This window comes from Punica granatum, chromosome 6 (assembly GCF_007655135.1).
Source record: "Punica granatum isolate Tunisia-2019 chromosome 6, ASM765513v2, whole genome shotgun sequence".
NCBI lineage: Eukaryota > Viridiplantae > Streptophyta > Magnoliopsida > Myrtales > Lythraceae > Punica > Punica granatum.
The window spans coordinates 3,887,554-3,915,048 of record NC_045132.1 but is presented as its reverse complement, the minus strand read 5'-3'; the positions used below and the strand labels follow the sequence as shown (position 1 = coordinate 3,915,048).

Sequence of the window (27,495 nt, the reverse complement as noted above, 5' to 3'; positions counted from 1 at the left end):
TAATTTAGCCAAATTTAACGTCCCGATTATCCCGTATGTAGAATTTTAGGTTGATTAGAAATTTGCCGAATGTGTTAATCTACGAATTTCGAGTCGTCGAGATGGCCATTAATTGATCGCCCGATAAACTCTAATTTTCGACATTATCACATTGTATACATATAATTACAAAAATAAAATATTTAAATGGGGCACATACATTGTCGATGGGTGATCCAAGTAGAAAATGGTTGGATATTTTTAGAAAATGTCTAGGGGACTGAATTGAACGATTTTAAAAGAGCAGAGACTGATTTGAAAATTCGGATGAAGTTTCGGGGACCGATTTGAAAATTCTGAAAAAATTGGGGACTGATTTGAAAATACTAAAAAAAATTGTGGACAGTGTAAAAATTACTGAAAACGTCCTAGGACTTATTTGAAATGAATTCGAAAATCTTGACTGATCTGAAAACAAATAAAAATGCCCCCAGGACTAAACTGAAACAACTTGGAAAGTTCCTTGGGATTCTTGAAAAATTCTAGAAATTCTAGGACTGATTGGAAAATAGTAAAATGACTGGGACTTGATTGAAAAGAATTTTTTGAAATTCAGGGCAGATCTGAAAAGGGTGAAAAATGGTCCCAGGACTAAACTGAAACAATTTGAAAAGCTCTTTGGGATGTTTAGAAAAATTCTGGAAAATCCAAGGACTGATTGAAAATAGTAAAGTGACCGGGACTTGATTGAAAATAATTTTAGAGTTCAGGGTAGATCTAAAATAAATAAAATAAAATAAAATGCGTCCTTTGGACTAAAATGTGACAAAATAGAAAGTTCGTAAAATCGAGTTCGGGACAAATCCGATCACCCACGCAATCAAAGAGCGCTCATTTCACATTATATCCATCAAGCAAGCAATAATATTCAGGAAATGAGCCCTAATCATGCCACTAAGTCTAGAATTTACCTAGCTTGGAAAGTTGAGAGGTGATTCTGTAAATAAAAAAAATCACCGAGCGAATCGGGTCGGATTGGACCCGCCCCAAGGAGAAACCGCCCGGAAGAGCGCTGGGCCGGACTAGGCGCGTTGGGCCGAATGGACTTGGGTTGGGCCTGCGAAGCAAAAGAAATGGGCAGAGGCCGGTTAGCCGACGGGTTGTCGGGATCGCCGGGAACGGCGGCGACGACGCTGCGGGCGGCGGTTCTCGCCCCTGGATGCCGCGGTGAGGGCTGGAATGGACGCCGGTGACGGTTCTGGACACCATCGATGCTTCGCCGTGGTCGATCTGGGTTTCACCGGGGTTAAAACGGTCGGGATCGGGGAAGATTTTGCGATTTTCCGGCGATGGTTCCGAATTCGACCGATTTCAAAATTCCCCAAAACGAGAGCAAATTTCCCGTTTTCTCTCACTGGGTTCTGTTCGTGTGCATCCGAATTGTTTTTCTGTCCATTTAATTGCAATCTCTTCCCCTTTTCCGTTAAGATTTTGGTCGATTTTGGAGAAAATCGCGAAAATCCGCGATTTGGGGGTTCCGGGCCGGCGGGGATTGCGAGCAGCCGGTGAGCGCTGCCCGACCTGCCCGAACACATTTTTTTTTTCTCTGGGCCGGCGGTTCACGGGCAGCCGGTGAGCGCTGCTCGGCCCTGCCCTGTTCGCCTGAATATATATATATTTTTTAAGAAAAGGTGATAAATTGGGAAATGACAAATTCCCCCCCCCCCCCGCGGCGCCGATGGACCGAAATTGGGTGCTGACACTTATGACCCCGAAGGGGGCTCATCTACACGGGCTGCGCTGATGGGTGGGTCAAGCGAGTAAGGTTGAATGACTCGGTGGTGGAGAACTGGGTCAATACCGGTGGCAGGCCAATTGGGCTTGTCCTCGATGGGCATAAAGAAGTTATTGTGACGGACATCGAAAAGGTCGGCCGGTATATTCTTCAAAATTTCACATGCTACGATCGTTTAGGAAATGTTTATATGAAAGCTGCCTACGGTTCTAGGGGCGACCAAAAATGTGAAGTAACAAATAATCTGTGACGACACAAAAAGTTGGAGGACTAAATTGATTACAATCAAAATAACTGGAGTAAATGTTTAACTTTCCAAGTTCTTTTTGAACGGTAAAAATTAGTTGGTATTGCAAAAACAGGGGCTTCTCAGACTCAGAAAAAATGGAAAAATGGAGCTGTTAACTAACGAAGCAGAGGGGGTGAAGATCAAGCTAGTGGATGGCGTGGATGTTGCAGACGCTGGTACAATATACTTCACCGATGCATCTCAAAAGTATGGCCCGAAAGAGGCTGCCCTAGACCTTCTCGAGGGCAGACCCCACGGGCGACTCATGAGCTTTCATCCGAGGACGAGGAGGACTGAGGTGCTGGTTCATAACCTCCATTTCCCCAATGGAGTGGCAGTCTCCCCGAATCAAGATTTTGTAGTGTTTTGCGAAACGCTCATGTAAGTTGGGTCGGAATCAGGTCCTCGTTCTCTGCTCTTTTTCAACTTGTGCTCAACTATCATGACATGAGCTTGAGAATTAAATCCGGACTTCAATTGTTAATTTTTTATGTTTCTTGTTTGATATTACCAATGACCATGCTGTAGAAATCAAATGTCCTTACTGTAGAAAATGGTACAGTTGATAAGTTCATTGACCATTTGCCGGGTATGCCCGACAACATACGGTGTGACCAGGAAGGTCATTACTGGGTTGAGCTCACCCAAGTAAGAAAACTCTTGACTCCATCTTTTGTATTGCCCTGACTAGTCACATAGTGGCAGAAAATCAGTATATGCGTTTGAAACAGTACCACAAAATGTTACCAAGCTAGTACTGGCTGGGAACGATAGCTCGATGATTTTCATTAGTTTTTTTATTCCCTGAGGTAGGTTTTTAATTATCTGCAGTCGTTCGATTTCCCAGTATGATATTAGCACAGGTCCAACGTTTTCCTTTTGCGGTGCAGTCCTCATCAATGCTGCTTGAAAATTAATGACTAACTTCTGTGTATTGGAATTCGTGAATATTTTTGTCGGATGTATCCTATACAGTATACGGAAGAGACTTTGCCGATTGATCGAAAACTAAATTATAAGATTAAGGAATAAAGCGATCCTATAGTTATTGCTTCACGTTCTAAGCCATGGGACTTTTTCGTGTCGACTTTCATTTGATCGTCTGATTTTTTGCAGGGGAATAGCGTTACATGGGAACTGGTGTTGAAATATCCTTTTATCAGGTAAGTGCTCGCTATCTTGCACAAGCACCTTACCATTCCATATCAATGGAACAACGGTGGGCCTTTTTTGGTTGACCTTGAAGGAAACCTGATCGCGCACTATTATGACTCCGGATGGACATTAGTCTCTGCAAGCTTAAAGATCGGGAACCATTTGTACTGCGGCTCCCTTATCAATACTTACATTACCCGACTCGACTGGACCCTACATGGGGCCCTCTGAGGCGAGCATGAATGCTGAGGTCGGATCTGGATGCATTTCTCAATGTAAGCAGAATAACCATTTGTGCTGCATCAATAGTTGAAACTCATTGTATCGGAATTATTACTCCTGTTAAAATTTTGGGTATTGTAATCACAAATGGGAGCTTTGATTGAGGTTGTGTCCTTCTTGCTGTTCAAGACAAGCTACCTAGGGCCTTTGCTTTCTCCCTAAGGATGAACTTTTGTACCTTCCCCGTCGAGGTCCGCGGCAAGTCCTCAAACACAACCGTCCGAGGAGCCATGTAGTGAGGCAGGCGGGCCCTACAAAAATCTAATATCTCGTAATCGCTTATTTGGCATCCCTCCTTCAGCTTCACAAACGCGCACGGAGTCTGGCCCCAATGGTTGTCAGGGCGAGCCACCACTGCAGCCTCAAGAACCGCCGGATGGCTATATAAGACTGTCTCTACCTCAACCGAGCTTATGTTCTCTCCTCCTGAGATAATGACGTCCTTTAATCGGTCCTTAACTTCGAGATACCCATCAGGGTGCTTCACTGCAAGATCGCCACTATGGAACCAGCCTCCCTCGAAGGCCTTCCTGGTCTCTTCATGATCTTTCAAGTATCCACACATTACCGTGTTTCCCCTAAACATTACTTCTCCGATAGTCTGCCCATCAGCCGGGATGCTACTCATCGTGATTGGGTCCTGAACATCAACCTCCTCCAGCCCAAGATGTTGAAATCCTTGTCTGGCCTTCATCCTAAATTTCTCTTCATTCGGCAGTGAGTCCCACTCGGGCTTCCAGTCACAATATGTCCCCGGTCCGTAAGTCTCCGTGAGGCCGTATAGGTGAGAAACCTGGAATCCCAACTCAGCCATCCCTGAGAGAATCTGAGGCGGGGGTGGTGAGCCACCGGTCATGACCACCACCGGATGGGGAAGTGGCTGACGATCAGTCGCTGGAGAATTCACAATCATGTTCAGGACGGTTGGGACCCCACCCATATGGGTCACCCCATGTCGAGTTATATTGTCGAAAATTCCCCTTGGAGTGACCTTCCGGAGGCTAATGTTGGTGCCTCCTAAGGCCGCCATGCCCCAAGTGAGGCACCATCCATTGCAATGGAACATCGGGACGGTCCACAGGTAATTGACGGGTGGCGGCCCCATGCCATGGAGGAGGAACGTCGAGATGGAATTGAGATAAGCGCCTCTGTGGCAATACACCACCCCCTTAGGCCTCGAGGTTGTACCAGAGGTGTAATTTATACTTATCGGATCCCACTCGCTATTGGGTCTCAACACGTCGAAGTCATCGCACCCACCTGCAACAAGATCCTCGTACGACTCGTGAGCGGAATGAGAAGAGGGTGAATCAGAGCCATCCAATTGGGAAATAACAACTAGGACCGGTAATTCCGTTCCGGTTTTTCCAATGAGGTCAAGGGCCCTTCGGGCAATCTCATACAACTCATAGTCCACAAAGATGAGCTTCGCCCCTGAATGTCTCAATAGGACCGAGACCATTGCAGGGTCATGGCGGGCATTTAGCGTGCAGAGAACTGCGCCAGCCATCGGCACCGCGAAATGCAGCTCGTACATGGCAGGCACGTTCGGGGCTAAAGTGGCCACCTGTGATTAAAACAAAGCCGTAAACGAGAAAGCAGAATAGAGGGGGAGGGGAAAGAAATAATGCAACTAAATTTGAACTAATCTGATCAATTTCCAGACCAAGCATTCTCATGGGTTCCTTGTGCAGTTTGAAACAAGTCTCAAAATGGCATGTAAGAAAACTCAAACTGGTCCCACTGTTGTTGCAAATGTATCAATTTGGCCCTAACCAGTGACCACAAACAACATCAATCAACAGAATCACCCAGGCATGGATTAGAGGGAGAATTCTACTCACTCACCACATCCCCACGGGAAATCCCGAGCTGGGCCAGGGCGGAAGCCAAGCGCACGCACCGCGCATGAGTCTCACCCCACGTGTACTCCACCGGACCATAGACCAGAGATGTCCTGTCCCTGTGGACCTTAGCTGACCTCTCCAGGAAGCTGATCGGAGACAGCGGCGCGTGGTTGGCCGAGCACCGGACGAGACCCTCCATCGACTTCCATGACTCCGGCTCTGGCCAACCCCCCGCAGCCCATCGGTCCGATTCGGTGCAGAGGCTCCGATTGATCACTGTAAGATATCGGTTGAATTGGGAAGCAAGGAGAGCTCGAGAGTCCTTGAAGAGGAACCTGCTCATGGGGAATCCCATCTTTACAGAGAAATTTCTTCGAAATTCGTATAAGAAAGCCTGAGATTTGGGAGGAGCAAAGTCCAAGAGGCGAACTTATAAAAGTAGTGGTCTAGTTAGAAGAAATAATTTCAATTTACAAACTCGACGAATATGAAGTGGTCTTAGTTATTTAATATTTTTTTGGGTAAATCCACGTCATATTCCTCGAGTTTGTAAATTGAAATTATATTCTTCTAGCTAGACCATTATTTTTATAAGGCCACCTCTTGATTTTAGTTATTTATTAATTATTTTCCTTTTTCTTGATTGATAAATGGTAAGGAGGGTTGTCTTTGCCATTTTTGTTTATTATGATAGGTATGTCCATCATATATCCCGTGCGAGCAGGGACGGAGCCAATGTATTGGCAAGGGAGCAATTGCCCCCTTAAACTTTAAATTCTTTCAATTTTACTCCAAAAGTATGAAGTTTTTTTTATGTAAAATTAATATTTTACCCTCCTGAATTTTGAATTTTTTAAATTTTCTCCCAAATGTATGAGTTTGCCCCAGTATTATCAAAACCGGACAGGATCGATCGGTTCGACCGATCGGATTGGAAACCAGACCTATGTCCGGTCCGTTTAGCTTAAAAACCGAAAATGCACAAAAAAAACCGATGAACTCAAAAAATCGGCCGGTTTTTAGATAAACCCATTGAATCCATTCGAACCGGCCGGTTACATGGGTTCAAAATTTTTAAAGAAAATCCGAACCAAATCCCCCGACCCGAAATCAAAAAGGAGCAAAATTGCAGAATTGAATCGAAAATCCTAGTCTTCTTCCTTCTGTTCTTCATCTTCGCTCCTCACCTCAAACCCAGTGTGTTACACTGGAATTCACCCCGCATTTATTAGAACACTAAGAGTGTGTTTGGATTTAGAGTTCAGTTGAGTTGAATTTTGATTTTAATTGGTTTGTAATGATTATATTGTTGAATTATGAGAAAAAGTGTGAAAAAGTAATAAATAATTGAGAGAAAGTAATGATTAAGTAATGATTGTGTTGTTGAATTGTGAAAAAGTAATGAATAGTTGAGAAAATTTAATATTAAAAATTGAATTGAATGGTTAAAAAAAAATTTAAAAATAAAAAAGTAATGATTGCGATATTGAATTGAAGATAAGTGGAGTTGAGTTAAATAATTTTTAAAAAACAAACACACCCTAATGCTCTCGGTCCCCGACGACTGGGCTTCCCCGACCGTCGCTAGAAATAGCAGAAGCAGAGCAGGAAGAAGAAGCAGCTGAACAGAAACCACCCAGTCCTTTCCTCCTACCGCCATCTTTCTCGAGCTGGGCATATCTCAACAATGGAGCTTACCACTTACCTCGTCGGCTTCGAATTTTTCGCCCCACCTTTCTTAGGCAGATTTAGATTTGAACCCAGCAATCAAAATGGCAACTTTATGATGAATTCTCAATAGGGGTTATCAGAACCCAGCAGGACCGCCATTAATAAGCTCTCCAACTTCGGATTTGCTTTAGGGACCGCCATTATTTTGCCTTTCTTCTTCGTGCTATCCGCCAAGAAACAAAGTTTGCAGAAAAGGGTCGGCAGACACAATCTAATTCCGGCACGCAAAGCTTCGAATTACTGTGGCGAGGGGAAGAATTACCTGAGAGGAGGTTGAAGAAGAGGGAAGAAACTGTGAAGAAGACGAAGGAATTGCTCTCTCCCCCCTCTTTCGCAAATGAGTGGGTTTTTTTTTGCCGGTTTCTGCATTTCGTTGGTATTTGACTATTTGTCCTTCTGATTTTTCTTTTTCCTTTTAATTATTTATTAATTTTCCTTTTATAAATAAAAGATTAATCAATTAAAAAGTGTGGATTGAGGACATTGGGCGCTTGACGAGGGAGGGAGAGTGTGCGTGTGTGTGCAGCTTGGGCCTTTCAACATGCTCGGTCGTGTGAATTTACCTAAATGCTCCTCCCATTACAATTTTCTTGTATTTTATACTATTTTCTTAAAATAATAAATATTTATTTATTTTATAATTAAACATGCGATCCGACCTATCGACCCCGGTTGAACCTATAAACTCATGAACTCATACCTCGATCGGTTTGATGTCCGGTACGATTCTGATAACACTGATTTGCCCCACCTGAATGGAAATCCCAGCTCCGCCCTTGTGTGCAAGTGGTCTTCAACATGGCAGTGGCACCATTCAACAAATCAGACAAATCCTCTCAACAGTATTCGAATTCGAATTCAAATTCGAGATTCATTAATCAAAATTTGAATCAACCTTGACATGGACAAAGAAAGACATGATAATATACCAGTAGTAAAAAAAAAAGATATAATATAATATGGCCAGAAATTACTAGTGGACAATGTCAACTCACATCAACATCCACGACTCCGGCTTTGGCCAACAAGGCTGTAGGATCGCTCGTAGGATGGTAAGATCGTAACACCCTGCTATCTTTGCTCAAGCGTCCTATTTCGATACTGGTCAAATGATCGGAAATCACATCAGTACGATTTAAAGTTTCAAACGATCATGGAATGCGTCCATCAATATCAATATATCAATATATAATATATTAAAATAGAAGAGTGAAATCTATAGGTCTCTATTCGAGAGCCTCAGCTCTTGGTAAAATATCAGAAGCTGTTAGTTCTTGATGATGCATCTCTTCAATTGCTCCCTTAGATGACGTCGGCACAAATCAAAAATATTAAAAACAAAATAAATTGCATAAAATCCAAGAAAAAGAAAAAATTATAAAATTTAAGAAAAAATAAAATAAAATTTAGAAAAATAAACTGTAAAGAATAGTAAAATAAACTAAAAATAAAAATTTGTATAACTCTGAATAATTTTTAAAATGCAAGGAATTTTAAAATTAAAGTTCGAATATAACACAAATTCAAAATAAATTTTCAAAAGCAACAAAATTTAAAATTTAATTACTTTTGAGAAATTTAAAGACAAAATAGTAAAAAGAAGTAGTATTAATTTAGCTACATGCTTAATTGACATCAAGTGCAACACAAATGCATTTTCACTAGTGTTTCTAGGAAGTGCAAATCTTCATAGCATTCATCCTGTAATTAAGAAAATCTCAACTGTCTAAATTCTCTAAATTTCTCTGTTATTTTATTTTTATTGCATAATTACATTAAATTATTATATCAAAAATCAAGAATAAGCATTAAAAGATTTCTAAAGAAAAAAGAAATTTATCCAATTCGCGTTATCAATTAAATATATTCCTGAAAGATTAAAAAAAAAGTCATGGATAAACCAAATGACTTGATGTTTAAACTGTGTAATGCCACGATCATCTAATTATGATCGTTGTTTATTATATAAAAATTATGAGGAAAAGTCAGTCGAATAAATTTTAAATTGAAAGAAAATTCATAACTTAAAAAATTTTCAATAAATTAATATTGTTTCCGTGAGACATGTGGTCATGTCTAATAAATAAATATTTAAAAAAAAACCCACGTAATGCATGGGGTGGTACCTAGTTTTAGTCGATATAGGGCATATCGTAGCATGTTCACCTAAATAAAAGTGGTCAATGGGTGTGTAACCTGTGTGTTCTCCTAAATAAAACGAAAATGCCCATGGCCCGAATATAATCCATTTCCAAGAGCGGACTTTCTCGGCATTCAAAGGGCTGTACATACACTAACAACAACAACAAGAAGAACAAGAAAAACATGTCCATACTTTAAATCGTCAAAAGGTCCCCACCGACATCAGGGCATCATTGTACTTGCAGAGAAATATATTGCAGCTTGCTATGAACAGTTGGTGCAAGAGAAATAAAAAAAATCCTAAGGTTAATTTACCTATAGGATTGCAAAGATTGAATTGTGCTTTATAAACGGGGAATGGACTCTCTCATCAGTTCTCTTGTGCAGATGTTGCTCATTCTCAATCAGCTAGCCCAAAGGATGAGGGAGGCCCGGGTGAATGGTCCCGAATATGAAAAGAAGCAGCTGAATGAGTCTCGTGTTGCACTTATTGATCAGGAGAGAATCTGAAAAAAACATAGTAATACAAAAAGTCACTTCCTAAAACAACACAACTCAACTCATCTCAATTCCACTTATTTTCAATTCAACAACACAATCATTACATTTTTTTATTTTTTAATCATTCAATTCAATTTTTAATATTAAATTCTCTCAACTATTCATTACTTTTTCACAATTCAACAACACAATCATTATTTAATCATTACTTTCTCTCAACTATTCATTACTTTTTCAAACTTTTTCTCATAATTCAACAATACAATCATTAGAAATCAATTAAAACTAAAACTCAACTCAACTCTAAATCCAAACGCACTCTAAAACATCATACAAGAAAGCTCTTCTCCATCACGTGTGATCTGCCTATCAATAAAAACAGATGATTTGCCTATAGAAAAAGTTAAACATGATTGTTCTGTAGTGGGAGCTAATGAAGAGAAACGCCACAGTTCCAAGGAATGCGACGACATATGATCCCGCAAAGCTCCATGCGAAGGCTTCTTTGAAGGAGTAGTCTTCCTTTTGATCTGGAATTGTTGGTGTCAGCGGAGACTGCCCTGAAGTGTTGCAACTCTCTAATGGCAGCCCGCAGAGGAAGATGTTACCTTCATAGCTCTTTTCATCAAACGTGGCGAATTGGTTTTTCCTTTCAGGCGTTTGCCCCGATAGGTTATTGTGAGCCACAGTGAAGATCGATAAGAAGGAGAGCTCTGTCAACTGCGGTGGTATTTTTCCAGTCAACCCATTGTATGAAAGGTCGAGACTCTCTATTTGTTTCAATCCAGAGAATGTGCTTGGAATCGGGCCCAGGAGATGATTATTTGAAAGGTTCAATATGAGAAGATTGATCATGTACCCAATTTCTGGTGGGATAGAACCGCTCAAATTGTTGCACGAGAGATCTAGCCCAGACATGTACTCCAGGATGCTTCCCCTCTAAGAATCTTACCTGCTCTTGGAGATGAACTTCACTTCTACTAATTGATCATCCGTGTAGGCAGTTACTACAGCATTTTCAACAAAGAATGAAACCTTCGAATTGAACTTATAGATCATAGAGGCAGATGCATTAGAAATAGAGAGTGTACGAAATGCTCCAAGCACTCTCAGGTTTCCGAAATCCAGAGTACTCAAACAAGACGGAATGGGTCCTGAGAGACTATTATTTGATAGATCCATGATGCTCATATTCTTTAACTGGCACAACTCGTGAGGGATCAGACCTTCGAAGTTGTTTTCTTTCAATAAAAGAGCCTGAAGGTTTGGAAATGAACCAATCCACTTTGGGATTTTTCCTGAATATTCGTTGTTTCTGAGATCCAATGTCACTATTGATGAAGCATCACTTAGAAACTGCGGAAAAGGTCCTGGAAGGTGATTGATCCCCAAGCTTAAATGTAATAGCATTGAAACATTTGCACATGAAGGTATCGTGGGACCAAAACCGTTAGCTGCAAGGCACAAGAGCTTAAGATTCAATTTGCAAAAGCTCAAAGGCGAAGGACCTTCCAGGGAATTATACGACAAGATAAGATTCTCCAAGCTTTCAAAGTCTCCGATCCAACTAGGAACTGTCCCTGACAGAAAGTTGCTGCTTACGTCCAGAAAATGTAAGCCGGGGCTGTTAAGCAACCCGGGAGAAATCGCTCCGGTGAATTTATTGCTGTCCAAAGATAGAGCATGTAACTTTGTCAAGTTGGCCGTCCTTGGAAGTATTTCGCCACTCAAATTATTCTCCGACAACTTTAGAACCTCGAGATGTTGACCCTTTCGGAGAAATGACTCCGGCAGCTCTCCGATGAAATCATTATCTGACAAGTCTAGCAAAGTCAACAACCTCATGTCGCCCAGAGAAGAAGGGATTCCCCCACGAATAACATTTCTGGACATGTTGATGAAAGCTGAATTTGGAAAGGAGGAACCGATAGAAACAGGAAGTTCTCCATCTATAAAATTTGATGACACATCAATCAACTGTATGTCAACATTGCTTGCAGTGGAGGAGTTGAAACTAAAACTTCTGGAGAAGGCATTATTTGAAAGCTTTAAGGCCTCTAGTTTTGTGTTGTTCTCTAATAACCAAGATGGAAAAGCTCCGCTCATGTTGTTATGGCTGAGATCAAGAAGTCTTAGCTCGTGTTGGTCTCGTAGAAAGGTAGGGATGACACCACGAGGTTCGTTGAGTGTACAGTCAGATAAACGCAAGATCTTTAACTGAGCCGAAGGAGCATGGAGAGGATCCTCTGTCGTGATATTCAAATGATGGTAATTGTTGGCAGGATCAAATACTTCAAGCCTAGAGTTGTTGGTTAATGCAGCGAGAGAAAATGACCCTTCAAAAGCTTTCCCAGAAAGAGAGATATATCGCAGTGACTCGAGATTAGCGAAGAGGGAAGAAGGGATGTTCCCTCCAAAATGGTTACGATGAAGATGGAGTGCATACAGTGAGGTCATGTTCTGAATGCATGGTGGAATGCTGCTTACAAACTCATTATAGGAAGCATCCAACTCTTCAAGACCCTTCAACTGACACAAGCCTGTCCAAATAGATTTTGCTAGTCATTGGTCCGATGTTAACTCAAGAATCTGAAATATTTTGGAAAACTACGCTAAGATAGGATAACTTTCAGATAAGTTACCTTGAAATATTGAGTCTCCCAATTGATTGCCAGCTATCGACTAGGCTTTAAGGGATGCCATGCTCCAAATTGCTGAAAGACTATCTCCAGCCCAATGATTGAACGAGACATCTACCGCCTCCAGCTTCAGTCCTGTTATATATATATATATATATTGAAAGTCTTAGAAGCTTGACTGTAAGGATGAAAGAATTAAAGGGGTTGGCTTTGGTACTAGATTAATTGGTGCAGTACTCAGTATGCACCTTCAAGACGGGAGAGGTTCTTCCGGCGATAATTGAATTGTAAGTACAGTGCATTCAAGGATGGCAACTCATGCAAGGAGGGAACCTCTGTTAGTTCGTTCGTACGCAAATCTAACACTTGTAATCTCTTCGATCTCAAAGTCTCCATTAACACTGCCAGAGGAAGAAAGTAAAGAAAAAGAAGAAACTTCATGACAAGCCGCAGTAGCCATTGATATATATATACCATATTTTCCAGTAGAAGTATACTTGAAAACATACACAAATGCAAACTAGCTGTAGCGGTCTTCCAAAAAGGGGGAAAAAAAGAAAAAGAGACTAGCTCGAGCGGGCAGAGTAACAATGACTTGAGAGAGAGAGAGAGAGAGAGAGAGACCAGTTAGCTGATTGAAGCCCAAGTCAAGTACTTCAAGTTCCTCGAATGGGAGGAACAAGGAGGAATTAAGAGACCATGGGCCTAGGCGGGAATCTCGTGTATCATTGAGCAGGAGCTTAGTCACTCGCATGCTGATGTTGTGGCACCTGGCACCTTCCCATCTGCAACAATCACCTTGATCGTCAAGCCACAAAGGAAGTTCCAACCCATTAGGGAGATTGAAGGCGGCTTTGAGCTTCATCCGTCCGATCCTCTCTGGTTCCAATCATGCTATTGACAACCTTCCACTCCCACAAAATCCTAAAAGTACTGACAACAAAGCGCTTAGCTGCATTACCAATGCAACTGACTTATGGGAAACCATATCGCCTGAATGATATGCAACTCTCTCCCACTTGCCTTCTCATTCTTCTTCATTCATTCGCACTTATATATTTATATTCATGCTGCTTACTCAGCAGGCGGTGATTTTCCACTTTCCATGAAATGACAGCCCCGCAAGGACCACTGGATCAGTTTTGTATGATGTATTTTTTTTATGGGTAGATAGATAATGTTACTTTTACCTCAAGCAATTGATTGAACGGCCAGGGAAAAAGAAAAAAGCAATTAGCTAATTCCGATGTATATATACAGCATTATATTACGAGTAAATAATATTATTTATTATGGATTTTTTGGGTAGATTATTATGGATATATTTAAAAGTTCTTATATACATATATATATATATATATATATGATGACCATAATACAAAAATTTGTATAACTAAGCGGTGGTCGAGTTGTACATATGTTGAATTAATCATTTTCAAATAGGAATTATCATAATCTCTATCTTTTTATCTATTGTATCAATATCCTATTAACAATAATAATGTTTAGAATAATATTATTGCATTTAATAATAATTTAGTCAATATATATATGTTGATATTTTTTCGGTGTGAAACCCTGATATCCGAAAGTCAATTGAGCATCGATTAATTTAGTCAAACTAAGTCAATCCGTTAAAAGGTAAAGTTTTCCTGATGGGAAGACGAAGGAAAAGAGGAGATGATAATAACATTGCTTTCCTTAAAATTTAACGAAAGATAAAGGTTACTTTTATTAAAAACCTGATGTTGATAGTAACAATATTTCACATGGTCTACATGTACGCGGGGAAAAGACGTCCTCCAGGTGTCCAGTTTGAAATTTCTAAGGAGAAAAGGACTTCACTGTCTGTTGACCGTTACTGGATTTTCACGGGCAACAGTTGATCCATTTCCGAAAAACGCGGTCTTGTCTCATTTACCCGTTCGAATTTGACACGTATATGGTTAACTGAGGAATGATAGATTTGAAGGGTTGCAAGAATCTGCTCTGCGGCATATAGATTGGATGCCGTCTGTTGATCTTATAGCATACGTCGTGAGTTTTGGATCATCCGTCGTTTCTATTTGGACGCAATATCGATGTTGATTACTGGGTGACTAGTGCAGGATATGCACGTGTAAGAATCGTGAAGGATATGGTAAAATTCCCTTTCTCATGAGCCTCAGTAATGTAATCAATTTTAACTGTTTTACCAATGATATTCCCTAGCTCCCAAAAGACATTCCTCAGTATATTACTCCGCAGGGAATTCATGAATCCTCACCCACACTGCCGCCCTATCGATTGTAGCCTTGGAGGGGACGAAATCAGGGACCCATGCCCTCATCGAAAGGTAATGGCCGAGGATTATCCGGGGACCTTCCCGAAGTACGTACTCCCTATCTTCTGAATTATCAAACTTTGCAGTGTAAAAATCATGTCCGAGGCTGATCAATTTGAAATCTTTCCAATGAGGTCAAGGGCCCTTGGGGCAATCTCATACAACTCATAGTCCACAAAGATGAGCTTCACCCCTGAATGTCTCAATAGGACTGAGACCATTGCAGGGTCATGGCAGGCATTTAGCGTGCAGAGAACCGCGCCAGCCATCGTGACGCGGTAGAAGAGGCGGCAAGTCGGTACCTGGAGAAAAACAGGTTTTGACGACTCTATTTCGAAGGAAACGGCATCCGGAGCAAAACTCACCGCTTCGCCATGATTTTTCTATATTTAAGGCAAATTTCATCATTTATGGCATCAAACAGGCAATTTATGTTATTTAGGACATTTTTACAATTTTAGGAAATTTTATATTTTTTGTGCAATTTAAGCGTTTTTAAGACCTATTTAAGCTTTGTACAACCCTAGGGTTGAGGGAGTTGAATTTCGAATTTATCAATAAAGTTGTGGAGCTACTGTGCTCTTTCTTCCAATTTTGGATTTGTTTTTGAGTTTGATGCCTATTCCTGATATTCGTAGAATTAACAGGTGATGGAAGGTTGTTGTCTGGTATTCGTGCGCGAATCAACAGATCGCAATTTAGGTTCCGCTGCATCAGTTGGTATCAGAGACTACGATTTGATCTGGAACAGCCAAGCCGCCCAGGAGAAGGGATCGTGTGGACGATGTTCTTGAGCGTGACAACCTGTGACAACTAGAACAGAGAATGGATCGTATGATGGAGCAGTTCACACAGCAGATGGCTGCACTTGTGGAGAACTAAAATCGGAGAAACCCTAATCCGAATTCTGACCCTGATCGAGAGGAAACCGAAGAGGAGTCGGAAGGAGAGAACTATTTTGCTGATATTCCACGAAGACAGCAAAGGGGCGCTGTCGAGCATGACAGGAGGCGACCATTCGAGGAAGACAGGAGGCGTTGGGAGTTGGGGATGCGGACTGAAATTCCAGAATTTCATGGCAGCCTCAAATCTGAGGAGTTTCTTGATTTTGGAATTTAAAGGAGTGCTCGAAGACAAACGTGTACCTTTGGTAGCAATTAGGTTGCGAGACAGAGCCACGACTTGGTGGCAGCAGCTCAAATTGACCAGAAGCAAATTGGGCAAGTCAAAAGTTGTGACGTGGGAGAAGATGAAGAAACACTTGCGAGCCAGTTTTCTGCCATATAATTTTTAGAGATTAATGTATCAGCAATTGCAGAATTTACGGCAAGGAACTCGAACGGTAAATGAATATACCACCGAGTTTTTCCAACTTAAAGTCCAGAATGAGGTACACAAAATTGAAGATCAATTAGTGGTGAGGTATATCAGAGGATTGCGGGTGCAGATTCAAGATACTGTTAATATGTTTGATCGATCCAGTGTCTCAGCAGCACATAAAAGGGCTCTACAAGTTGAAAAACAGTCCCGACACAATAGTAATTTCGAGAATTCCTCCAGTATAGGAAGCAGTAGTGGTGCGAGTCGTCCTGGTGGTAGTGGTGGTGGCAGTAGCGAGGTGAACCGCCCTGGAGGAGGAGCCAACAGAAATACTACTAACACAAACCAGCCAAATAGACCAACAGGTGCTGGGATGAAGTGCTTTGGATGTGGCGAGGTTGGTCACAGGCAGTCTGAGTGCCGGAAGACCGCTGGCAAAAAGACATTCTTCGTTGACACGAAGGAGGGCGAAGATGAGGATGTGGAGGAAGTCGAATATCCTGAGTTTGATAGTGAGGAGGTCGTCAAAAAAGAAGTCATGACTGGAGACACAGGAACGGCACTGGTTGTTGGGCGTTCATGCTTGACGCCTAAGATTGCAGACGACAATTGGCTAAGGCATAATATTTTTCAGTCCACGTGCACTGTTCTTGGTAAGGTGTGTCGTTTTGTTATCGACGCTGGCAGCTGCGAGAATATTGTCTCTGCGGAGGTAGTGAAGAAATTGGGCCTCAAGACAGAGAAACATCCTAAGCCTTATAAACTGGCTTGGTTGAAAAAGAGAGGCGAGGTTAATGTATCAGAACGTGCATTGGTTTCTTTTTCCATTGGCCTGAAACATAAAGATGTTGTGTGGTGTGATGTGGTGGCAATGGATGCATGTCATTTACTGTTGGGTAGGCCGTGGGAGTATGACCGTCGAGTGATTCATGAGGGGCGGACTAACTCATACAGTTTTATGTTTGAAAATGTGAAGATTGTGTTAGTGCCCAATAGAGAGATGGAGAAACCAACCTCTATGGGTGGAGAAACGAAGCTTTTGTCATTGGCGAGGTTCGAAGAAGAGGTGGACGAATCGCAGTCAATTTATGTGCTAATCGGAAAAAAAGTGGCCGGTGAGGCGACAATTCCAACTGTAGCCGCACCTGTAGCGGTTAAGTATATGGATGTCTTTCCTGATGAGCTTCCCGATAGCTTGCTACCCTTGCGGGATATTCAACACCGAATTGACTTGGAGCCAGGAGCGACACTGTCAAATAGACCCCACTACAGAATGAGTCCTGGGGAACATGAGAAGTTGCGGAGGCAGGTTGAGGAGTTGCTGGCCAGGGGACATATCCGTGAAAGCTTGAGTCCCTGTACAGTTCCAGCCTTGCTTATGCCCAAGAAGGATGGCTCGTGGCGCATGTGTGTGGATAGTCGAGTCATTAATAGAATTACGGTGCGATATAGATTTCTAATTCCTCGATTGGATGATTTGCTTGATCAGGTCAGCGGTGCAACAGTGTTTACGAAGCTGGATTTGAAGAGTGGATACCATCAGATTCGCATAAGGCCCGGCGACGAGTGGAAAACAGCTTTCAAAACACATGAGGGATTGTATGAGTGAATGGTGATGTCTTTTGGGCTGTCTAACGCACCGAGCACCTTTATGTGTGTGATGAATCAGGCCTTGCGACCATTCATTGACAAGTGCGTTGTTTTTTATTTCGATGATATTCTGATTTATAGTGCTAACCAAACAGAGCATCTCCAGCACTTGCGGGCAGTTTTGTGCGTGCTTCGCAGGGAGAAATTCTATGCTGCCGTGAAGAAGTGTGTATTCATGGCATCGAAGGTTTTATTCCTTGGGTATGTGGTCTCTAGGGAAGGACTGAAGGTAGATGAGTCCAAGATCGAAGTGGTGAGGCAATGGCCGCAACCGAGGACACTTACTGAAGTTCGCAGCTTCCATGGACTTGCATCCTTTTATAGGCGTTTCATCCCTCACTTCAATACAATTATGGCGTCTTTAACAGATTGCATGAAGAGTGAAAAGTTTGCGTGGACGGAAAAAGTGGAGAAGGCATTTCAGCTTATCAAGATGCATCTTACGATTGCCCCAATATTAGTCTTGCCTGATTTTGTTCAGCTCTTTGAGTTACATTGTGATGCTTCTAAAGTGGACATTGGTGCAGTTTTGAGCCAGAACAATAGGCATGTTGCATATTTCAGTGAAAAGCTATCTGGGGCTAAGTTAAAGCACAACACCTATGATGTGGAGTTCTATGCGGTGGTACAAGCAGTCAAAAATTGGCGGCATTATTTGTTTCATCGAGAGTTCGTGTTTTATACTGATCATGAGGCATTAAAACACCTTCACCACCAAGATAAGGTGTCCCCACGACATGCCTCGTGGATTTCTTATTTGCAGCGTTTTACCTTCGTGGTGAAACACAAGTAAAGGGTGACGAATCGGGTGGTTGATGCGTTGAGCCGCAAGAACAATCTATTTGTTAATCTGCGTATTGAGGTACCTGGGTTTGACTGTTTTTGTGATTTGCTTGAGACTGATCCATATTTCTCTAATGTTTTGGGGAAAGTTCATGCTGGGGAGAAGTCAAAATTTTTGCTGCATGATGGGTTTCTGTTCAAGAGCAACCAGTTGTGTATTCCAGATTGCAGCCTCTGTTTGCAAATAATTAAGGAGCTGCATGGAGAAGGGCATGTTGGGTGAGATCGGACGTTACAGCTAGTGCAAGGCTCGTATTTTTGGCCGACCATTCGCAAGGAGGTGGAAAAGTACGTGCAGAGGTGTCGGGTCTGCAACGTGTCCAAAGGGACAGCTACCAATGCCGGGTTATATATGCTATTACCGGTTCCATCGCGACCTTGGGAGGATGTCAGCATGGATTTTGTGCTTGGTCTATCGCGAACACAGCGTGGTAATGATTCCATCTATGTTGTTATTGATCGATTCTCTAAGATGGTGCATTTTATTCCTTGTAGGAAAACGACAGATGCTATTCGAGTGCCTCAACTGTACTTTCGTGAGGTGTATTCATGGATTACCAAAGTCCATTGTTTCTGATCGGGATACCCGATTCCTTAGCCACTTTTGGCGTAGCTTATGGAAGATGGTGGATACACAGCTGCAATTCAGTAGTGCTTATCATCCCCAAACCAATGGGCAAACTGAGGTCGTGAATTGGTTGTTGGGTAACTTGCTGCAAAGTCTGGTGGGGGAGCATGTGAAGAGTTGGGATCTCAAGTTGTGCCAAGCTGAGTTTGCCCATAATCATGCAGTCAATCATAGCACGAGTTTTAGCCCTTTCCAAGTTGTGTATGCTGCTATTCCCGAGGGTCCTTTGGGTTTAATTCCTTTACCTAACAAATCTAAAGTTCATGGTAAGGTAGCAGATTTTGTGGATAGCTTGCGAGAGATTCATCAAGCAGTGTTTGAACATTTGACAGCAACTAATGCCAAGTATAAGCAAGCTGCGGATAAGAAGCGTCGTTCGGTGAAATTTGAAGTGGGTGATTATGTGTGGGCAATTCTTACTAAGGATCGATATCCAGCTGGGGAGTACAACAAGCTTTCAGCAAGGAAGATTGGGCCGGTAAAGGTTATAGAGAAGATCAATTCGAATGCATATCGGCTTAAGCTTCATAGCCACATTCATACTGCTGATGTGTTTAATGTGAAGCACTTGATTCCTTACACGGGTGACAGCTCGGACGAGAACAATTCGAGGGTGAATTCTCTCCACCTAGGGGAGAATGATGCGGTAGAAGAGACGGCAAGTCGTTACCTGGAGAAAAACAGGTTTTGATAACCCTATTTCGAAGGAAACGGCCTCTGAATCAAAACTCACCGCTTTGCTGTGATTTTTTTATATTTAAGGCAAATTCCATCGTTTAGGGTCTCAAACAGGCAATTATGTTATTTAGAACGTTTTTACAATTTTAGGAAAGTTTATATTTTTTGTGCAATTTAAGCATTTTTAAGACCTATTTAAACTTTGTACAACCCTATGGTTGAGGGAGTTGAATTTCGAATTTATCAATAAAGTTGTAGAGCTACCGTGCTCTTTCTTCCAATCTCGAATTTGTTTTCAAGTTTGATACTTATTCCTAGTATTCGTAGAATCAACAGGTGATAGAAGGTTGTTGTCTGGTATTCATACGCGAATCAACAGATCGCAATTTAGGTTCCGCTACGTCACATCGGCACCGCGAAATGCAGCTCGTACATGGCAGGCACGTTCGGGGCTAAAGTGGCCACCTGTGATTAAAACAAAGCCGTAAACGAGAAAGCAGAATAGAGGGGGAGGGGAAAGAAATAATGCAACTAAATTTGAACTAATCTGATCAATTTCCAGACAAAGCATTCTCATGGGTTCCTTGTGTAGTTTGAAACAAGTCTCAAAATGGCATGTAAGTAAACTCAAATTGGTCCCACTGTTGTTGCAAGTGTATCAATTTGGCCCTAACCAGAGACCACAAACAACATCAATCAACAGAATCACCCAGGCATGGATTGGAGGGAGAATTCTACTCACTCACCACATCCCCACGGGAAATCCCGAGCTGTGCCAGGGCGGAAGCCAAGCGCACGCACCGCGCATGAGTCTCACCCCACGTGTACTCCACCGGACCATAGACCGGAGATGTCCTGTCCCTATGGACCTTAGCCGACCTCTTCAAGAAGCTGATCGGAGACAGCGGTGCGTGGTTGGCCGAGCACCAGATGAGACCCTCCATCGACTTCCACGACTCCGGCTCTGGCCAACCCCTCGCAGCCCATCGGTCCGATTCGACGCAGAGGCTATATCGGGTGAATTGGGAAGAGAGGAGAGCTCGAGAGTTCTTGAAGAGGAACCTGTTCATGGGGGGTCCCAACTTTACAGAGAAATTTCTTCGAAATTCGGATAAGAAAGCCTGAGATTTGGGAGGAGCAAAGTCCAAGAGGCGAATTTATAAAAGTAGTGGTCTAGTTAGAAGAAATAATTTCAATTTACAAACTCGACGAACATGAAGTGGGTCTTAGTTATTTATTATATTTTTGGGTAAATCCACATCAGATTCCTCAAGTTTGTAAATTGAAATTATATTCTTCTGACTAGACCATTATTTTTATATGGCCGCCTCTTGATTTTAGTTATTTATTAGTTATTTTCCTTTTTCTTGATTGATAAGTGGTAAGGAGGGCTATCTTTGCCATTTTTGTTTATTGCGAAGGACGTTATCTACATCACTCGGGTCATCTTAGCGGCCCGTATGAATCCCTGTAAATATATGTTATAGGTATGTCCATCATATATCCCGTGTGAGCAGGGACGGAGCCAATGTATTGGCAGGGGGCAATTGCCCCTTTGAATTTTGAATTCTTTCAATTTTATTTCAAAAGTATGAATTTTTTTGATGTAAAATTAGTATTTTAACCCCCCCTGAATTTTGAATTTTTTAAATTTTGTCACAAAAGTATGAGTTTGTCCCACCTGAATGGAAATTCCGGCTCCGCCCCTGCGTGCGAGTGGTCTTCAACATGGCAGTGGCACCATTCAACAAATCAGACAAATCCTCTCAACACTATTCGAATTCGAATTCAAATTTGAGATTCATTAATCAAAATTTGAATCAACCTTGACATGAACAAAGAAAGATATGATAATATACCAGTAATAATATAAAAAAGATATAATATAATATGGCCAGAAATTACTAGTGGACAGTGTCAACTCACATCAACATCCACGACTCTGGCTTTGGCCAACAAGGCTGTAGGATCGCTCGTAGGATGGTAAGATCGTAACACCCTGCTATCTTTGCTCAAGCGTCCTATTTCGATACTGGTCAAATGATCGGAAATCTATACGATGAGAGCATGATCGCTCACGGGATTATTAGATCGTATAATCAGTACGATTTAAAGTTTCAAACGATCATGGCGTGCGTCCATCAATATCAATATATCAATATATAATATATTAAAACAGAAAAGTGAAATCCATAGGCCTTTATTCGAGAGCCTCAGCTCTTGGTGAAATATCAAAAGCCGTTAGTTCTTGATGATGCATCTCTTCAATTGCTCCCTTAGATGACGTCGGCACAAATCAAAAATATTAAAAACAAAATAAATTGCATAAAATCCAAGAAAAAGAAAAATTTATAAAATTTAAGAAAAAATAAAATAAAATTTAGAAAAATAAACTATAAAGAATAGTGAAATAAACTAAAAATAAAAATTTGTATAACTCTGAATAATTTTCAAAATGCGAGGAATTTTAAAATTAAAGTTCGATACACAAATTCAAAATAAATTTTCAAAACCAACAAAATTCAAAATTTAATTACTTAAGAGAAATTTAAAGACAAAATAGTAAAAAGAAGTAGTATTAATTTAGCTACATGCTTAATTGACATCAAGTGCAACACAAATGCATTTTCACTAGTGTTTCTAAGAAGTGCAAATCTTCATAGCATTCATCCTGTAATTAAGAAAATCTCAACTGTCTAAATTCTCTAACTTTCTCTATTGTTTTATTTTTATTGCATAATTACATTAAATTATTATATCGAAAATCAAGAATAAGCATTAAAAGGTTTCTAAAGAAAAAAGAAATTTATCCAATTCACGTTATAAATTAAATATATTCCTGAAAGATAAAAAAAAAAGTCATGGATAAACAAGATGACTTGATGTTTAAACTACGTAATGCCACGATCATCTAATTATGATCGTTGTTTATTATATAAACATTATGAAGAAAAGTCAGTCGAATAAATTTTAAATTGAAAAAAAATTCATAACTTAGAAAATTTTCAATAAATTAATATTTTTTTTCCGTGAGACATATGGCCCATGTCTAATAAATAAAAAATTTTATAAATCCATGTAATGCACGGGGTTATACCTACTTTTAGTTGATATAGGGCATATCGTAGCGTGTTCACCTAAATAAAAGTCGACAATGGGTGTGTGACCAGTGTGTTCTCCTAAATAAAAGTTGACAAAAGGTGTGTGACCTGTATGGTTCGGTATACCATTGCCACCAACCAGGGCTTGGACAAATAAAAAATTAAAAGAGTACAAGTGCTTGAAGGTTAATTAAGAAGAGCAGAGGTGGCAAGTCTTGGTACCGATAGCTCCCGAGTTCGATTCTCGTTAATAGAACTTTGGTGTTTCTCTATTTTGCTTTTCATACTTTGTAGCTCTACAAGCCTCTTCCTTATAGTAAAAAATAAAGGGGAAAAGAAAAAAGAAAAAAGAGCAGATATAGCAAGATGGATGGATCACACATCCAATTTATCCTCTGTTCAAAGAACCTCAGTATGCTATTTGCCAAAACTCACATAGAAAAACGAAAATGCCCATGGCCCGAATATAATCCATTTCCAAGAATGGACTTTCTCGGCATTCAAAGAGTTGTACATACACTAACAACAACGGCAGCAGCAGCAACAACAAGAAGAAAAACATGTCCATACTTTCAATCGTCAAAAGGTCCCCACCGACATCAGGGCGTTATTGTACTTGCGGAGAATATATTGCACCCTGCTATGAACAGTTGGTGCAAATGAACAGTTGGTGCAAGAGAAATAAAAAAATCCTAAGGTTAATTTACCTATAGGATTGCAAAGATTGAATTGTGCTTTATAAACTGAGAATGGACTCTCTCACCAGTTCTCTTGTGCAGATGTTGCTCATTCTCAATCGGCTAGCCCAAAGGATGAGGGAGGCCTGGGTGAATGGTTCCGAATATGAAGAGAAGCAGCTGAATGAGTCTCGTGATGCACTTATTGATCAGAAGGAGGGAAGCTGAAAAACACATAGTAATATGAAAAGCCACTTCCTAGAACATTAAACCATCATACAGGAAAGCTCTTCTCCATCACGTGTGATCTGCCTATCGATAAAAACCTATCAATAAAAACAGTTGATTTGCCTATAGAAAAAGTTAAACATGATTGTTCTGTAGTGGGAGCTAATGAAGAGAAACGCCACAGTTCCAAGGAATGCTACGACATATGATCCTGCAAAGCTCCATGCGAAGGCTTCTCTGAAGGAGTAGTCTTCCTTTTGATCTGGAATTGTTGTTGTCAGCGGAGACTGCTCTGAACTGTTGCAACTCTCTAATGGCAGCCCGCAGAGGAAGATGTTACCTTCGTAGCTCTTTTCATCAAACGTGGCGAATTGGTTTTTCCTTTCAGGTGTTTGCCCCGATAGGTTATTGTGAGCCACAGTGAAGATCGATAAGAAGGAGAGCTCTGTCAACTGCGGTGGTATTTTTCCAGTCAACCTGTTGTACGAAAGGTCCAGACTCTCTATTTGCTTCAATCCAGAGAATGTGCTCGGAATCGGGCCCATGAGATGATTATTTGAAAGGTTCAATATGAGAAGATCGATCATGTACCCAACTTCTAGTGGGATAGAACCGCTCAAATTGTTGCACGAGAGATCTAGCCCAGACATGTATTCCAGGATATTTCCCCTGTAAGATTCTAACCTGCTCTTGGAGATGAACTGCACTTCTACTAACTTATCATCCGTGTAAGCATTTTCGACAGCACCTTCAACGAAGAATGAAACCTTCGAATTGAATTTATATATCATTGAGAGAGATGCTGTCGAAAAAGAAAGCGTACTAAATGTTCCGAGAACTCTCAGGTTTCCGAAATCCAGCTTATTCAAACAAGACGGAATGGGTCCTGAAAGACTATTATTTGATAGATCCATGATGCTCATATTCTTTATGTGGCACAACTCGTGAGGAATCAGACCTTCAAAATTGTTTCCCTTCAGTAAAAGAGCCCGAAGTTTTGAAAATGATCCAATCCACGGAGGAATTTTTCCCGACAATCCATTGTTTCTGAGATTCAATGTCACTATCGATGAGGCGTCATGTAGAAACTGTGGAAAAGGTCCTCTAAGATGATTGCTCTCCAAGCTTAAATGTGATAGCACAGAAACATTTACACATGAAGGTATCGTGGGACCAAAATCATTAGCAGCAAGGCACAGGAACTTTAGATTTAATTTGCAGAATCTCAACGGCAAAGGACCTTCCAGGGAATTATTCGTCAACAGAAGATTCTCCAAGCTTTCAAAGTCTCCGATCCAATTAGGGATGGTTCCTGACAGAAAGTTGCTGCCTACGTCCAGAGTATGTAAGCCGGGGCTGTTAAGCAACCCAGGAGAAATCACTCCTGTGAATTGATTGTTGTCCAAAGACAGAGTATGTAACTTTGTCAAGTTAGCCGTTCTTGGAAGTACTTCACCACGCAAATCATTCTTCGACAACTTTAGAACCTCGAGACGTTGACACTTGCAGAGTAAAGACTCTGGCAGCTCTCCGATGAAATCATTATTTGACAAGTCTAGCAAAGACAACAACCTCATGTCACCCAGAGAAGAAGGGATTCCCCCACGAATAAGATTTCTGGACATGTTGATGAAAGCTAAATTCGGAAAGGTGGAACCGATAGAAACTGGAAACTCTCCATCTATAAAATTTGACGACATATCTATCAACTGGATGTCAACATTGCTTGCAGTGGAGGAGTTGAAACTAAAACTTCCGGAGAAGGCATTATTTGAAAGCTTTAAGGCCTCTAGTTTTGTGTTGTTCTCTAATAACCAAGATGGAAAAGCTCCTCTCATGTTGTTATGGCTGAGATCAAGAAGTCTTAGCTCATGTTGGTCTCGTAGAAAGGTAGGGATGACACCACGAGGTTCGTTGAGTGCACAGTCAGATAAACAGAAGATCTTCAACTGAGCCGAAGGAGCATAGAGAGGATCCTCTGTTGTGATATTCAACCGATGGTAATTGTTGGCGAGATCAAATACTTCAAGCCTGGAGTTGTTGGTTAATGCAGCGAGAGAAAACGACCCTTCAAAAGCATTCCCGGAAAGAGAGATGTATTGTAGTGACTTGAGATTAGCGAAGAGGGAGGAAGGGATGTTCCCTCCAAAATGGTTACGATGAAGATCGAGTGCATAGAGTGAGGTCATGTTCTGAATGCATGGTGGAATGCTGCTTACAAACTCGTTATAGGAAGCGTCCAACTCTTCAAGACTTTTCAACTGACACAAGCCTGTCCAAATAGATTTTGCTAGTCTTAAGTGCGATATAAACTCAAGAATCTGAAATATTTTGGAAAACTACGCTAAGATAGGATAAATTTCAGATAAGTTACCTTGAAATATTGAGTCTCCCAATTGATTGCCAGCTATCGACAAGGCTTTAAGGGATGTCATGCTCCAAATTGCTGAAAGACTATCTCCAGCCAAATGATTGAACGAGACATCTACCGCCTCCAGCTTCAGTCCTGTTATATATATATATATAGAAAGTCTTAGAAGCTTGACTATGAGGATGAAAGAATTAAAGGGGTTCGCTTTGGTACTAGATTAATTGGTGCAGTACTCAGTATGCACCTTCAAGACGGGAGAGGTTCTTCGGGCGATAATTGAATTGTAAGTACAGTGCATTCAAGGATGGCAACTCATGCAAGGAGGGGACCTCTGTTAGTTCGTTTGCACGCAAATCTAACACTTGCAGTCTCTTCAATCTCAACGTCTCCGTAAAAGCTGCCAGTGGAAGAAAGTAAAGAAAAGAAGAAACTTCATGACAATCCGCAGTAGCCATTGATATATATATACCATATTTTTCAGTAGAAGTATACTTGAAAACATACACAAATGCAAACTAGCTGGAGAGGTCTCGTCCAAAAAGGAAAAAAAAAAAAAAGACTAGCTCGAGCGGGCAGAGTAACAATGACTGAGAGAGAAAGAGAGAGAGACCAGTTAGCTGATTGAAGCCCAAGTCAAGTACTTCAAGTTCCTCGAAAGGGAGGAAAAAGGAGGCCTTAAGAGACCACGGGGCTAGTCTAGAATCTCGTGTATGATTGAGCAGGAGCTTAGTCACTCGCATGCTGATGTTGTGGCAGCTGACACCTTCCCATCTGCAACAATCACCTTGATCATCACGCCACGAAGGAAGTGCCGACCCATTAGGGAGATTGAAGGCGGCTTTGAGCTTCATCAGCCCAATTCTCTCTGGTTCGAAGCATGCTATTGACAAGCCTCCACTCCCACAAAATCCTAAGAGTATTAACAACTGAGCGCTTAGCTGCATTACCAATGCAAATGACTGATGTGAAACCATAACGCCTGAATTATATGCAACTCTCTCCCACTTGCCTTCGCATTCTTCTTCGTTCATTCGCCCTTATATATTTATATTCATGCTGCTTACCCACCCGGCGGTGATTTTCTGCTTTCCATGAAATGACAGCCCCGCAAGGACCACTGGATCAGTTTTGGTTTCTTTCGCTAGGATTGGTACAATGGTCTGCGATAATACAATTTTCAACGGGAAAACATTTGCTCAGGAAATTTATTAGCAACGTCTGCAGTACGTCAAGAAAAAATTAATTAGTTTGGTCTTGACTATTTGTCAAGCGCACACTGTAATATAATGGAAGAATTAATTTTTATTTAATTTTAC

General features: G+C 41.2%; 4 protein-coding genes and 1 pseudogene across 5 annotated transcripts; 1 reads left to right on the top strand and 4 right to left on the bottom strand.

Moving 5' to 3' along the window:
* Window positions 1–1,218: 1,218 nt before the first annotated feature.
* LOC116211087 lies at window positions 1,219–3,474 on the top strand (annotated as a pseudogene).
* Window positions 3,475–3,494: 20 nt separating this feature from the next.
* LOC116211547 (probable acyl-activating enzyme 1, peroxisomal) lies at window positions 3,495–5,827 on the bottom strand. Its single transcript, XM_031545988.1, has 2 exons — window positions 5,349–5,827; window positions 3,495–5,067 (listed from the first exon to the last, which is right to left on the bottom strand). The coding sequence occupies exons 1-2, from the start codon at window positions 5,700–5,702 to the stop codon at window positions 3,625–3,627; spliced, it is 1,797 nt and encodes a 598-aa protein (XP_031401848.1). The 5' UTR covers window positions 5,703–5,827; the 3' UTR covers window positions 3,495–3,624.
* A 4,227-nt stretch (window positions 5,828–10,054) lies between these two features.
* LOC116211548 (putative receptor-like protein 8) lies at window positions 10,055–10,674 on the bottom strand. Its single transcript, XM_031545989.1, has one exon. It carries the CDS (start codon window positions 10,637–10,639, stop codon window positions 10,091–10,093), a length of 549 nt encoding a protein of 182 aa, XP_031401849.1. The 5' UTR covers window positions 10,640–10,674; the 3' UTR covers window positions 10,055–10,090.
* Window positions 10,643–27,174, bottom strand: LOC116211545 (receptor-like protein 15). Of its 2 annotated transcripts, none has more exons than XM_031545987.1 (4): window positions 26,790–27,174; window positions 26,424–26,576; window positions 26,183–26,314; window positions 10,643–12,261 (listed from the first exon to the last, which is right to left on the bottom strand). In XM_031545987.1, the coding sequence occupies exons 1-4, from the start codon at window positions 27,151–27,153 to the stop codon at window positions 10,670–10,672; spliced, it is 2,241 nt and encodes a 746-aa protein (XP_031401847.1). In that variant the 5' UTR covers window positions 27,154–27,174; the 3' UTR covers window positions 10,643–10,669. The 2 variants fall into 2 exon arrangements, with proteins under 2 accessions (XP_031401847.1, XP_031401846.1); XM_031545986.1 differs by lacking the exon at window positions 10,643–12,261 and adding an exon at window positions 23,381–26,080.
* On the bottom strand, window positions 19,988–20,952 carry LOC116211549 (probable acyl-activating enzyme 2). The gene is made up of 2 exons (XM_031545990.1): window positions 20,549–20,952; window positions 19,988–20,267 (listed from the first exon to the last, which is right to left on the bottom strand). Exons 1-2 carry the CDS (start codon window positions 20,870–20,872, stop codon window positions 20,205–20,207), a joined length of 387 nt encoding a protein of 128 aa, XP_031401850.1. The 5' UTR covers window positions 20,873–20,952; the 3' UTR covers window positions 19,988–20,204.
* Window positions 27,175–27,495: the final 321 nt, after the last annotated feature.

Coding starts and splice junctions, on each gene's coding strand:
- LOC116211547 (XM_031545988.1), bottom strand. CDS start 5,702: ATGGGATTCCCCATGAGCAGGTTCCTCTTCAAGGACTCTCGAGCTCTC. Junction 5,068..5,348: donor GGATTTCCCGTGGGGATGTG/GTGAGTGAGTAG, acceptor TTTTAATCACAG/GTGGCCACTTTAGCCCCGAA.
- LOC116211548 (XM_031545989.1), bottom strand. CDS start 10,639: ATGTCTGGGCTAGATCTCTCGTGCAACAATTTGAGCGGTTCTATCCCA.
- LOC116211549 (XM_031545990.1), bottom strand. CDS start 20,872: ATGAACAGGTTCCTCTTCAAGAACTCTCGAGCTCTCCTCTCTTCCCAA. Junction 20,268..20,548: donor GGATTTCCCGTGGGGATGTG/GTGAGTGAGTAG, acceptor TTTTAATCACAG/GTGGCCACTTTAGCCCCGAA.
- LOC116211545 (XM_031545986.1), bottom strand. CDS start 27,153: ATGGTTTCACATCAGTCATTTGCATTGGTAATGCAGCTAAGCGCTCAG. Junction 26,315..26,423: donor GAACCTCTCCCGTCTTGAAG/GTGCATACTGAG, acceptor TATATATAACAG/GACTGAAGCTGGAGGCGGTA. Junction 26,081..26,182: donor GGGAGACTCAATATTTCAAG/GTAACTTATCTG, acceptor CTATTTGGACAG/GCTTGTGTCAGTTGAAAAGT.